At 46.9% G+C, this 13347-nt stretch overlaps 1 protein-coding gene across 3 annotated transcripts in view; it reads left to right on the top strand.

Moving 5' to 3' along the window:
- LOC311148088 (segment polarity protein dishevelled homolog DVL-1-like) overlaps positions 1–8032 on the top strand; it is a 31688-nt gene extending 23656 nt beyond the window's left edge. For all 3 annotated transcript variants that reach the window (XM_084185000.1, XM_084184999.1, XM_084184998.1), the window contains exon 15: positions 6036–8032. In XM_084185000.1, the coding sequence (XP_084041126.1) occupies positions 6036–6589 (554 nt within the window). In that variant the 3' untranslated portion in view covers positions 6590–8032. The remainder of the gene's footprint in view (positions 1–6035) is intronic.
- The last annotated feature ends 5315 nt before the right edge of the window (positions 8033–13347 follow it).

The following is a 13347-nucleotide window of genomic DNA, read 5'->3' as shown; positions in this document are numbered from 1 at the left end:
ATCTCCCATTATTTCAAATTGCATTCAATCCTCATTGTCATGGAGAGTTCTGAATGGCAGAGAGGTGTGATACAGTAATGATACAGTTTCTTAGGGCAGAGGAGTGGTTAGGATGAATTATCAGTAGGACTGAGTGTATGCTTACATCTCTTATTTATCTTTTGCATAAGTAGTTTTATTCCGTTTGATATTTTGCTGTGTGTCTTGATTGACATTTGCAGTTTTTTTTCATTTGGAATTTCCAGGCGAGCATTTGTGGATATTCATCGTGTGTGTGTGTGTGTGTGTGTGTGTGTGTGTGTGTGTGTGTGTGTGTGTGTGTGTGTGTGTGTGTGTGTGTGTGTGTGTGTGTGTGTGTGTGTGTGTGTGTGTGTGTGTGTGTGTGTGTGTGTGTGTGTGTGTGTGTGTGTGTGTGTGAGAGAGAGAGAGAAACAGGACATTTGTTGGCGAGTATCTGAGTACATTTCATTGCTCTAACTCATCGTTCAGTGAGAGATCTGTAAAGTAAGTTAGGCTGCAGTTGGCTGGGTTGGGAGGTGACAGCAGTAGACAGGTTAGGCTGGGTTGGGAGGTGACAGCAGTAGACTGGGCTAGACAGGTTAGGCTGGGTTGGGAGGTGACAGCAGTAGACTGGGTTAGACAGGTTAGGCTGGGTTGGGAGGTGACAGCAGTAGACTGGGTTAGACAGGTTAGGCTGGGTTGGGAGGTGACAGCAGTAGACTGGGCTAGACAGGTTAGGCTGGGTTGGGAGGTGACAGCAGTAGACTGGGTTAGGCTGGGTTGGGAGGTGACAGCAGTAGACAGGTTAGGCTGGGTTGGGAGGTGACAGCATTAGACAGGTTAGGCTGGGTTGGGAGGTGACAGCAGTAGACTGGGTTAGGCTGGGTTGGGAGGTGACAGCATTAGACAGGTTAGGCTGGGTTGGGAGGTGACAGCAGTAGACTGGGTTAGGCTGGGTTGGGAGGTGACAGCATTAGACAGGTTAGGCTGGGTTGGGAGGTGACAGCAGTAGACTGGGTTAGGCTGGGTTGGGAGGTGACAGCATTAGACAGGTTAGGCTGCGCTGGGAGGTGACAGCAGTAGACTGGGTTAGACAGGTTAGGCAGGGTTGGAAGGTGACAGCAGTAGACAGGTTAGGCTGGGTTGGGAGGTGACAGCAGTAGACAGGTTAGGCTGGGTTGGGAGGTGACAGCAGTAGACTGGGTTAGACAGGTTAGGCTGGGCTGGGAGGTGACAGCAGTAGACTGGGTTAGACAGGTTAGGCTGGGTTGGGAGGTGACAGTAGTAGACTGGGTTAGACGGGTTAAGCTGGGTTGGGAGGTGACAGCAGTAGACTGGTTAGACAGGTTAGGCTGGGTTGGGAGGTGACAGCAGTAGACTGGGTTAGACAGGTTAGGCTGGGTTGGGAGGTGACAGCAGTAGACTGGGCTAGACAGGTTAGGCTGGGTTGGGAGGTGACAGCAGTAGACTGGGTTAGACAGGTTAGGCTGGGTTGGGAGGTGACAGCAGTAGACTGGGTTAGACAGGTTAGGCTGGGTTGGGAGGTGACAGCAGTAGACTGGGCTAGACAGGTTAGGCTGGGTTGGGAGGTGACAGCAGTAGACTGGGCTAGACAGGTTAGGCTGGGTTGGGAGGTGACAGCAGTAGACTGGGTTAGACAGGTTAGGCTGGGTTGGGAGGTGACAGCAGTAGACTGGGTTAGACAGGTTAGGCTGGGTTGGGAGGTGACAGTATTAGACAGGTTAGGCTGGGTTGGGAGGTGACAGCAGTAGACTGGGTTAGACAGGTTAGGCTGGGTTGGGAGGTGACAGCAGTAGACTGGGTTAGACAGGTTAGGCTGGGTTGGGAGGTGACAGTATTAGACAGGTTAGGCTGGGTTGGGAGGTGACAGCAGTAAACTGGGTTGACAGGTTAGGCTGGGTTGGGAGGCGACAGCAGTAGACTGGGCTAGACAGGTTAGGCTGGGTTGGGAGGTGACAGCAGTAGACTGGGTTAGACAGGTTAGGCTGGGTTGGGAGGTGACAGCAGTAGACTGGGTTAGACAGGTTAGGCTGGGTTGGGAGATGACAGTATTAGACAGGTTAGGCTGGGTTGGGAGGTGACGGCAGTAAACTGGGTTAGACAGGTTAGGCTAGGCTGGGAGGTGACAGCAGTAGACTGGGCTAGACAGGTTAGGCTGGGTTGGGAGGTGACAGCAGTAGACTGGGCTAGACAGGTTAGGCTGCGCTGGGAGGTGACAGCAGTAGACTGGGTTAGACAGGTTAGGCAGGGTTGGAAGGTGACAGCAGTAGACAGGTTAGGCTGGGTTGGGAGGTGACAGCAGTAGACAGGTTAGGCTGGGTTTGGAGGTGACAGCAGTAGACTGGGTTAGACAGGTTAGGCTGGGCTGGGAGGTGACAGCAGTAGACTGGGTTAGACAGGTTAGGCTGGGTTGGGAGGTGACAGTAGTAGACTGGGTTAGACGGGTTAGGCTGGGTTGGGAGGTGACAACAGTAGACAGGTTAGGCTGGGCTGGGAGGTGACAGCAGTAGACTGGGTTAGACAGGTTAGGCCGGGTTGGGAGTTGACAGCAGTAGACAGGTTAGGCTGGGTTGGGAAGTGACAGCAGTAGACAGGTTAGGCTGGGCTGGGAGGTGGCAGCAGTAGACTGGGTTAGACAGGTTAGGCTGGGCTGGGAGGTGACAGCAGTAGACTGGGTTAGACAGGTTAGGCCGGGTTGGGAGGTGACAGCAGTAGACAGGTTAGGCTGGGTTGGGAGGTGACAACAGTAGACTGGGTTAGACAGGTTAGGCTGGGCTGGGAGGTGACAGCAGTAGACTGGGTTAGACAGGTTAGGCTGGGCTGGGAGGTGACAGCAGTAGACTGGGTTAGACAGGTTAGGCTGGGCTGGGAGGTGACAGCAGTAGACTGGGTTAGACAGGTTAGGCTGGGTTGGGAGGTGACAACAGTAGACTGGGTTAGACAGGTTAGGCTGGGCTGGGAGGTGACAGCAGTAGACTGGGTTAGACAGGTTAGGCTGGGCTGGGAGGTGACAGCAGTAGACTGGGTTAGACAGGTTAGGCTGGGCTGGGAGGTGACAGCAGTAGACTGGGTTAGACAGGTTAGGCTGGGTTGGGAGGTGACAACAGTAGACTGGGTTAGACAGGTTAGGCTGGGCTGGGAGGTGACAGCAGTAGACTGGGTTAGACAGGTTAGGCTGGGCTGGGAGGTGACAGCAGTAGACTGGGTTAGACAGGTTAGGCTGGGCTGGGAGGTGACAGCAGTAGACTGGGTTAGACAGGTTAGGCTGGGTTGGGAGGTGACAGCAGTAGACTGGGTTAGACAGGTTAGGCTGGGTTGGGAGGTGACAGCAGTAGACTGGGTTAGACAGGTTAGGCTGGGTTGGGAGGTGACAGCAGTAGACTGGGTTAGACAGGTTAGGCTGGGTTGGGAGGTGACAGCAGTAGACTGGGTTAGACAGGTTAGGCTGGGTTGGGAGGTGTGTGTAACTCTGTTGTTCCCTCTGTTTCTGCTGGGCAACGGTAGACTGATGGACCAGGTAGTCCCAGGACTCTGGGGAACCGGTAAGCTAACAGCTAACCCACTCTCTACTACCTCTACTTCTCTGCTACCTGTACCTTTCTCCTCTCTCTCTCTCTCTCTCTCTCTCTCTCTCTCTCTCAAGCCATCGCAATTTTTTATCTTACCTCCACTCTTGCTTTTTGCCCTCTCCCCTCTCTACATCTCTATTTATTTATGTCTCTCTTTATATACAGTATACACACATATATATATACATCACACATATATATATATATATATATACCTCGTTCTCCTCATACCATAGCTTTTAAGGTTATTGTTTCCCATGCCTCTCCCTCTGAGTGTCTGAGTGTCTGAGTGTCTGAGTGTCTGAGTGTCTGAGTGTCTGAGTGTGTGAGTGTGTGAGTGTGTGTTGGTGTGTGAGTGTCTGAGTGTCTGAGTGTCTGAGTGTCTGAGTGTCTGAGTGTCTGAGTGTCTGAGTGTGTGAGTGTGTGAGTGTGTGTTGGTGTGTGAGTGTGTGAGTGTCTGAGTGTCTGAGTGTGTGAGTGTGTGAGTGTGTGTTGGTGTGTGAGTGTCTGAGTGTGTGAGTGTGTGAGTGTGTGAGTGTCTGAGTGTGTGAGTGTCTGAGTGTGTGAGTGTCTGAGTGTCTGAGTGTCTGAGTGTCTGAGTGTCTGAGTGTCTGAGTGTGTGAGTGTGTGTTGGTGTGTGAGTGTCTGAGTGTCTGAGTGTCTGAGTGTCTGAGTGTCTGAGTGTGTGAGTGTGTGAGTGTGTGTTGGTGTGTGAGTGTCTGAGTGTGTGAGTGTCTGAGTGTCTGAGTGTCTGAGTGTGTGAGTGTGTGAGTGTGTGAGTGTGTGAGTGTCTGAGTGTCTGAGTGTCTGAGTGTCTGAGTGTCTGAGTGTGTGAGTGTCTGAGTGTCTGAGTGTCTGAGTGTCTGAGTGTCTGAGTGTGTGAGTGTGTGAGTGTCTGAGTGTCTGAGTGTGTGAGTGTGTGAGTGTGTGAGTGTCTGAGTGTGTGAGTGTGTGAGTGTGTGAGTGTGTGAGTGTGTGAGTGTCTGAGTGTGTGAGTGTCTGAGTTTGTGAGTTTGTGAGTGTGTGAGTGTGTGTTGGTGTGTGAATGTGTGAGTGTCTGAGTGTGTGTTGGTGTGTGAGTGTGTGAGTGTCTGAGTGTCTGAGTGTGTGAGTGTGTGTTGGTGTGTGAGTGTCTGAGTGTGTGAGTGTGTGAGTGTGTGTTGGTGTGTGAGTGTGTGAGTGTGTGAGTGTGTGAGTGTCTGAGTGTCTTGAGTGTGTGAGTGTCTGAGTGTGTGAGTGTCTGAGTTTGTGAGTGTGTGTTGGTGTGTGAGTGTGTGAGTGTGTGAGTGTCTGAGTGTGTGAGTGTGTGAGTGTCTGAGTGTCTGAGTGTGTGAGTGTGTGAGTGTGTGAGTGTCTGAGTTTGTGAGTGTCTGAGTGTGTGCGTGTGAGTGTGTGAGTGTGTGTTGGTGTGTGTCCATGCCGTTTCTGCTCCTGCAGCTGTCTGTTTAACTCTCCTCTCCTGACCGTCCATTCTCCCTCTCTGCACCTGTGGGCATGTGTTGGTTGGTACTGTGCTGCTGTAGTCTCAGTCAGAGATGTGCATGATTCAGGATGATCAGTTCAGGCCAAGGCTTGCACTATCATTCTCACTGCTAGGGGGCAGTCATGCACCACTTTACCCAGTACTGTTGGGCTCATTGCTTATTGAAAGGTGGGAGAAATGTTTGATAATGATGATAATGTTGTACACCTGTATCAGTAAGATCATTTTCATCTTTCTCTGTACAATTAAACACTGAAATGATGAATGGATCTCTTTCTCCGAGAACAGATCATAAAAGCACCACTTGTGGTGCTATTACCAATGCAGTGCTCCAATGTTAAAATGTGTCTTTGATGCAGGGGTATCGTTACATTTGTATCATTAAATCCAGAGTGGAGTCCAGAGTAAGCATTGAAAGGTGACAGAGTGGCGTCTCAACCTACTGGGCAAAAACTGGTTGAATCGACGTTGTTTCCACCTAATTTCAACAACAAAAAGTTTGATGTGATGACGTTGAATCAACATGGAAAACAGATTGGATTTGAAAAAATGCATCAATGTAAGGGAAATTCATAATTTTTTCACCCAACTTTTAACCTAAATCCAATTACATGCATTTTTTTGTTGATTTCACGTTGAATTCAGGTTACTTGACAACAAACCAAATGTAAATCAAAACTAGATGTTGAACCGACATCTGTGCCCAGTGGGAAGTCGGTCTGAGATTTGAGGGAGAAAAAGCCATGGAATTATCATGTTTGCAATTAGGTCTGTATAGTGGATGGGAATTATAATGAATGTTCAACCACCATGATTATCACAGCAATGGTAGCCAATTCAGCCAACTGTTCAAAATCAGTAATAAGTAGCTGCTGAGTTAGAGCTGCTGATGTGTGTCTGGTGTTGTTTAACCAGGTGTTTGACTACCCAGCTGATGTGTGTGTGTCTCTGTCCTCTCCCAGGAAGCAGAAGCAGTGGATCCAACCCCAGTGCGGGGACAGGGAAGGGCCCTAGCCGACGCTCCTCCCCACAAGAGAAGGGTCACAGGTCCCCATGCAGTGAATCCGAGCCACCGGGCATCCTAGGGGCGAGGCGCCCTGGCGATAGGTCCGCCAGCCAGCTCAGTCATCACAGCAGCCACGCCCCCTCCAGCCACAGCCACACCCGCTCGGGTGTCAGCCACGCCCAGTCTCACAGGAGCCACTGTCACTCACAGAACAGCCACGCCCACAGCCACGCCTCCTTCACCTACAAACATGTCCCTTTCACCCAACCTGGGCTCGGCTCGTGTGGCCACAGTGAGCGAAGCCACGCCTCCTCCTACGGCCCCCCAGGCCTGCCCCCCCCATACTGCCTGGCCCGGCTGGCCCCAAAGACCTCCGTCAGCAGCAGCACCCCTCCCGGGGCCCCCCCGGTACGGGAGCTAGGAGCCGTCCCCCCTGAGCTCACGGCCAGCCGCCAGTCCTTTCAGCACGCTATGGGCAATCCCTGTGAGTTCTTTGTTGACATCATGTGACAGACAGGACAGTGCCTTTTAAAAACTTGCCGAGCACAAACAATTATCCCGTCCAACTGCCTGTCTGTCCGTCACGCCTCTCCTTTTCTTCTTTACCCCTCTGCTACTGACTATCCCTTGAGAATGTAGACACTGATCCTCTCCCCTCCCTCCCTCTGATGTCGGAGCAGAGGAGGACAGGAGACAAGAGCACAACAGAACAGAAGAGAGTCCTGCTATCACACTAACACACAGAGCTCCTTTGTATTGACGTGACGTGTACAGTTTGTAAAATCGATGTGAGTGGTGTTCAATATGGTGATCCTTGTGAGCTGCCACACAGACAGTCCAGTCCTGAGAGCGTGTACTTACTCTATGTGGAGTACGACTACCTGCTGTTTGTAGAACCAGACGTCCAGGCCAACTGACTGGGTCTGGATCTCAATCCCCCAGACCCAGAGCTCTGGAAGAGGGAAGCCCCACAGGCTCTAGACTCCGGGCAAGCCTCCTGGCATGTCACCCTTTACACAAACGTCCACTATTTAGCCAATAATACCAAAACTCCTGCTCTAACTGACTGACATGCTTTCTTATCCGGTATGCAGGGGGACCATGACATATTCTAACTAGTCAAAGCTAGCCTCAGCCCATTTGACAGCCTTGTATTTGTCCAACTTTATAAGGGAGGCACTGTAGCCAGTTGTTCGTTTAAATTTGGGGGGTAGTGCCTCTTGCCAACGGTTTAAAGGGAGAATCCATACACTGGATAATCTTTTTGACATTTATGTGACCATGATGTTGCATTGACGGTCAGTGTCATACCTCTCTCTATGACTGACTGACACATAGACAATCAGTCATTGTCTCCCTCTCTGTGACTCAGTGGCCAGGTTATGGCCACTGTCCTAGCTGTGCTTTGTCGAATGTATCATTATTAATGCAGTCAATTGACCCGTGACCTCCACAACAGACTTATGTTTGAGGTCTACTACCTGAAACAGAACTAAGCTGATCATCACCAGTTAAAGACAACAGGGTCGCTTAAAGTGGATGGATGTCCCCCTCCAGTCATCAGTGTTGACTGAAGCAGAGATAACCAAAGCTTCACACAGTGAGGTGTGTAGTTCTGTACAGTGTAGGTATTGTTCTGTGATATCACCAGATGATTTCTGATTAAATTTCAGCCCTTAATTCTAAAATTATTATTGTGAAACAAATTGATAAAGCTGTGTTTGAGTCTACCGACAACACAGAAACGGTGTGGTGCATAAGACCTTTCTGTCGCAGCACTCTCCTAATTATTTGAGCACTTTTTCATTGTCTCGCTCTCTCTCTCTGGCCCTTTAGTATGAAACACTGTTTGCAATCAAAGCTTTGTCCGTCGTGTTGTTTCTTTACAAAAAGAGGAATAAATTGTACATAGAAATGTATTATATATAAGAATAAAAATATATGTACAAAGATTGTCTGTTTTTCTCTTTTAAAAAAACAACATTGTGAACCGTGCATTTGATGCGCTGTTTGGTTGTATAATTTTTTATTTATTACAGAAACCAGAAAAAGTTTGGTTAGACAACTTTTAACTGTATTACATGACAGTAAGTGTTGTACATATCTCAATGGCAGCCAATAGCCATATTAGTTGCATTTACTACATTTAACCAGCAGAAGGAGACATCCAGCCATGTGAGGGATTTATTGTAAAAATGTTCCTATTCCAAATTCACCCATTCAAGTTATCAATTTGTGAAATGTTGGATTTCTAGTATACATTTAGAAATAGCAGAAGTGATACAAATGAGTGTTTTCAGATCAAAATGAAATCTGTTAAAAAAGACTAGGCCACATATATAGCTTATCCTTCTGAGACCCAGCAAAAAATAGGTTTTGGAATTATTATTATTATTATTTTTACATCACAAGTGTCAGGGGTGAAAAAACACGTAAAGTATTTATTTGTACACGTAAATATTTGTATACATTTTTTATTGTATGTAAACTGTAGTGGCCATTAGGACTCGGTTGATAGTAAAATTAAACATTTTACATTACAGTAAATGGGGACAGAAGGTAAAGAACATAGTTGGCGCATCCTGATGTCCACTACAGAGGACATTTATTAACAAGCTCTTATTTAACCCTTCCTTTATGTTCGATTCGGCCTACAGCGTTTATGTTCCGGGTCAATTTGACCCATACAGTAAGTATAGTAAGTACATCAAGATCATAAATATATTATTTCAACCTCCCAAAATGTATTTTCCAGTAGTTGAGAATGTCCTCGTTCATATGCTTTTCCCTCTGAGTTGATAGATCCAACTGGTCAAAATGTAGAGCGAAATGTCTACTAAACCAAAGACATAAATCAGTTTTTTTTGGCCAAACTTCAGATCACTGTCCCTCGGCCTCTGAACATTACATGGAAAACATACTTATAATTAACAAAAATGTAAACGTAACATGCAACAATTTTATTGATTTTACTGAGTTACAGTTCATATGAGGAAATCAGTCAATTGAAATAAATGCATTAGGCCCTAATCTATCGATTTCACATGACTGGGAATACAGATATGCATCTGTTGGTCACAGATACCTTAAATTGACCTCACAATGGGCCTCAGGATCTGTTAGGGTATTTTTGCGCATTCAAATTGCCATCGATAAAATGCCATTGTGTTAGTTGTCCATAGCTTATGCCTGCCCATACCATTACATTTTAGTCATTTAGCAGATGCTCTTATCCAGAGCAATTTACAGTTAGTGAGTGCATCATTATAAATTTTTTCATACCATAACCCCACCGCCACCATGGGGCACTCTATTCACCAAATTTTCTAAAACAGCATTGGTTGACATTCCTGCAGTCAGCATGCCAATTGCACGCTCCCTCAAAACTTAAGACATCTGTGGCATTGTGTTGTGTGACAAAACTGCACATTTTAGAGCGGCCTTTTATTGTCCCCAACACAAGGTGCACCTGTGTAATAATCATACTGTTTAATCAGATTTTTGATATGCCACACCTGTCAGGTGGATGGATTATCTTGGCAAAGGAGAAATGCTCACGAACAGGGATGTAAACAAATTTGTGCACATTTCTTTTTAGAAATAAACTTCTTGTGTGTATGGAACATTTCTGGGATCTTTTATTTCAGCTCATGAAACATGGGACCAACACTTTACATGTTGCGTTTATATTTTTGTTTAGTGTATATCCTTGTGATCATCATGGGTCTTTACAGCACAGAAGACCATTTGTACAAAGGTCAAGATCAATTAGACAATTACACATACTTACCATAGAATGTGCTAATTGTGATGGTAATTGTGATTGTAGCCAGAACCCGAAAGAAAATATTATCAAGGTAACACCCCCACACGTGATATCATTGAAAAGCCCAGAATGTTCTCTCAAAGGTACAATAAGACGTAACACAGTGGCATGTAGAGATACGGACCAAATACTAATGTTTATTAGAGAGGACAAAAATGAATTGCTAGGTCTCAGGAGTATATCACTGGTGGATACTGTATGAATTGATGTGTGCCAGTGCACAATGAATATTTACATTGAAAAGCCTATGAACCCATAGACATAGGCCTACACTACACACAGTGGTTTGCAAATGTGGTGTTATTTCTGGCAAGGCAATATATTCTGTAGTGTCTTACCTTTTTTTGTATTTCTCCTGATGAAGCGATCTGCTTTGATGGTAAATCTACCCGCCTCTGAGTGGAACTTACTGGTACAAACACTGATGTACTTTCCCTGTGGGCTGACAGTCTGAGGCTGAGTGAGGATCGCACCAGGCCAGAGCAGACCCCGCTAGGACGTCATGATGAGACCCTACTGAAGTGTTACCTTCCAGTCACACGAGTGGGAGGATGTGGTGCTTCTAACAGGAAGTGATGCTTCTGCTGTGGTGCAGAGGAGGTGACCCCAGCTGCGGAGGTGGAGATTTTACTGTAGACACTAGAGCAAGCCTCTTCAGAGCTACAGCCTAGAACATGTGGTGACTACTATGGCTGTGTCGCACAGCTGGTGGAACGTTTTGTGAGTGTAGATGTGGAGTGACGTAGTTTCAGTATGGCCCTGTTCGATGCAAATATCTAAGCCCACTATATATAAAGGTTCTGTTATGTGTCAACTTGACTAAAAACCACCTCAGCCCTCACTTTGACAAACTGACTGTGAGCAGCTTTTTCTTTTGTCTGCTATTCCATTTCTGTGTTACTATGACAGGCTGTAATGGTAGGGGTCTACACTTCAACTTGCTGTGTATGGTTTAGAGTGGGAGAAGTGGGGGTGTGCTATTGATGTAAACTGTGTAGGCAGATTAGGTTTTTGACATTTCATGTCATGATGACCTTACATCCTACGCCCTTGTGTGGGGTGTGTGAAAGGGAGAAACAAGATCAATAACAGAGACAGCGACACACAAAGGTGCAAATCGTTTTCCCCAACAGTTTAACCAGGTTACCCAATTCTAAATATTATTTAGTGGAGATTCCCAAACTTCTAGAGTACGTACTCCCAAGGGATGGGTCTAACAAAGTAGGCCTAATTATTTGTAGATCCCGTCCTTCAACAGTACCTACTCCCGAGGGATGGGATCTAATAGCAGTTTTGTTTAAACCTTACAAAAAAATAAGTTGACATAACAAAAAACCCTAGCCTCAACCACAACCCTAACCCTAGGTTAAATACCACGGATTAACAGTGTTGGAAATCATGGGCCTGGAACACCGTTATTGGTCGGATCAACAAAGCAAGAGCAGTGAAACTGCTTGGATTAAGATACGCATACAAAATACCCCAATGGCCTCAATGAAAAGTACTTAGGTACACCCTAACCTGACCCTAATCTTAGCCCTAACCCGAACCGCAACTGCCCCCTACCACGTCTAACCCAAGCAATGCTGGAGTCTCTAACCACAGGATGGACAATGCATCACCTTCTTTTCCCTGGACGTCCCTCAAGGAATAACTTATTGGTGGAAGCAACTTAACCCTAAACCTCAACCCTTAGCAACTCCTGGAAGCTGAGCTGGAGTGGTGTAAAGCTCGACTCTGGAGCAGTGGAAACGCATTCTCTGGAGTGATGAATCACGCTTCACCATCTGGCAGTCCGACGGACGAATCTGAGTTTGGCGGATGCCAGGAGAATGCTACCTGCCTGAATGCATAGTGCCAACTGTAAAGTTTGGTGGAGGAGGAATAATGGTCTGGGGCTGTTTTTCATGGTTCGGGCTAGGTCCCTTAGTTCCAGTGAAGGGAAATCTTAACGCAACAGCAAACAATGACATTCTAGACGATTCTGTGCTTCCGACTTTGTGGCAACAGTTTGGGGAAGGCCCTTTCCCGTTTCAGCATGAAAATGCCCCAGTGCACAAAGCGAGGTCCATACAGAAATGGTTTGTCGAGATCGGTGTGGAAGAACTTGACTGGCCTGCACAGAGCCCTGACCTCAACCACATCGAACACCTTTGGGATGAATTGGAACGCTGACTGCGAGCCAGGCCTAATCGCCCAACATCAGTGCCTGACCTCACTAACGCTTTGAACACACCGACTGCGTCATTGCGCATAATAGAACGCAGCATCATCTAGATATGTGTGCAACAAAAGTTCAACATTCACCTTCTGCTACCATTTCTGTCAACCCGTTAACGCATACAGTTTGACGCATACGCTCGATAAATCCAACGTATGCACCACACAGAACGCACTGCAACTGCCTCTGCAACGCAATGCTGCAAGGCAAACGCAGCGTTCCATTGGAAATGAATGTACTTCTGGTGTACCAAAACGCCATGACGCAGTCGGTGTGTTCGAAGTGTAATGCTCTTGTGGCTGAATGGAAGCAAGTCCCCACAGCAATGTTCCAACATCTAGTGGAAAGCCTTCCCAGAAGAGTGGAGGCTGTTATAGCAGCAAAGGGAGGACCAACTCCATATTAATGCCCATTAATTTGGAATGAGTTGTTTGACGAGCACATGTCCACATACTTTTGCCATGTAGTGTATGTTCCCCTGGATGGATTTCCCATCTGGCTAACACCTTACTCTCGAAGTCCTCCTGGCATCAGACTGAAATGGCTCTTTGATGTTGTCGGCAAGATGCGTCGATAATGGTTGGTTCTCCTCTGTGTCCTTCTCACTCAAACACACACACGCTCAGCCAGACAACGAGAGGTCTCAACCCCGGAGGAAAAAAAAACATTTGAGAGAACTAATCAAACCAGTAGCACAATTTCTGAGCTAATATTGCAGTAACAAACGGCCTCCTTTCCAGACAAGTGTGTCACAGCTCTCCCTGCGCTGTGAGTCACGTGGGTCGTGTCAGCCAGGCTAGGATTTCCCAGGATGATAGATGATTTAGATATTCCAATGAAACTATTCAAAGAGGGCTTGATCTGTTTGCTTGGAATTTTATGCAGCAAAATGTAATCCACTGTGGTTATCTATTGTGTTTGCATGCAGGGCAAAGTTTTTGAAGGAGTCATTGGTACTTTCATGACAAAATGTGCTGTTTGTTTCACTTTCCATTTTCAAGCTTCATCAGTTCAGCAATGCTGCTTCTCCTTTTGTGGTGAGGTTACTATTTCCTCTGTTGTGAAATATGAATAGTAGCAGTCCCTCCAGTCAGGTTGACTCAGTCAAAACAACAGCTGATAAGCACAAGGGCATGACAAAGAAAGTTTAAACGTTTTGTAATGCCTTCTCCCAAACCATGTGCTGCTCTGCACAATATTCTCTTTCCTCCCTTGATGCTA

This window comes from Coregonus lavaretus, assembly GCF_964263955.1.
Source record: "Coregonus lavaretus genome assembly, chromosome: 20".
Lineage (NCBI taxonomy): Eukaryota > Metazoa > Chordata > Actinopteri > Salmoniformes > Salmonidae > Coregonus > Coregonus lavaretus.
This window is presented reverse-complemented; position numbering and strand designations above follow the sequence as displayed.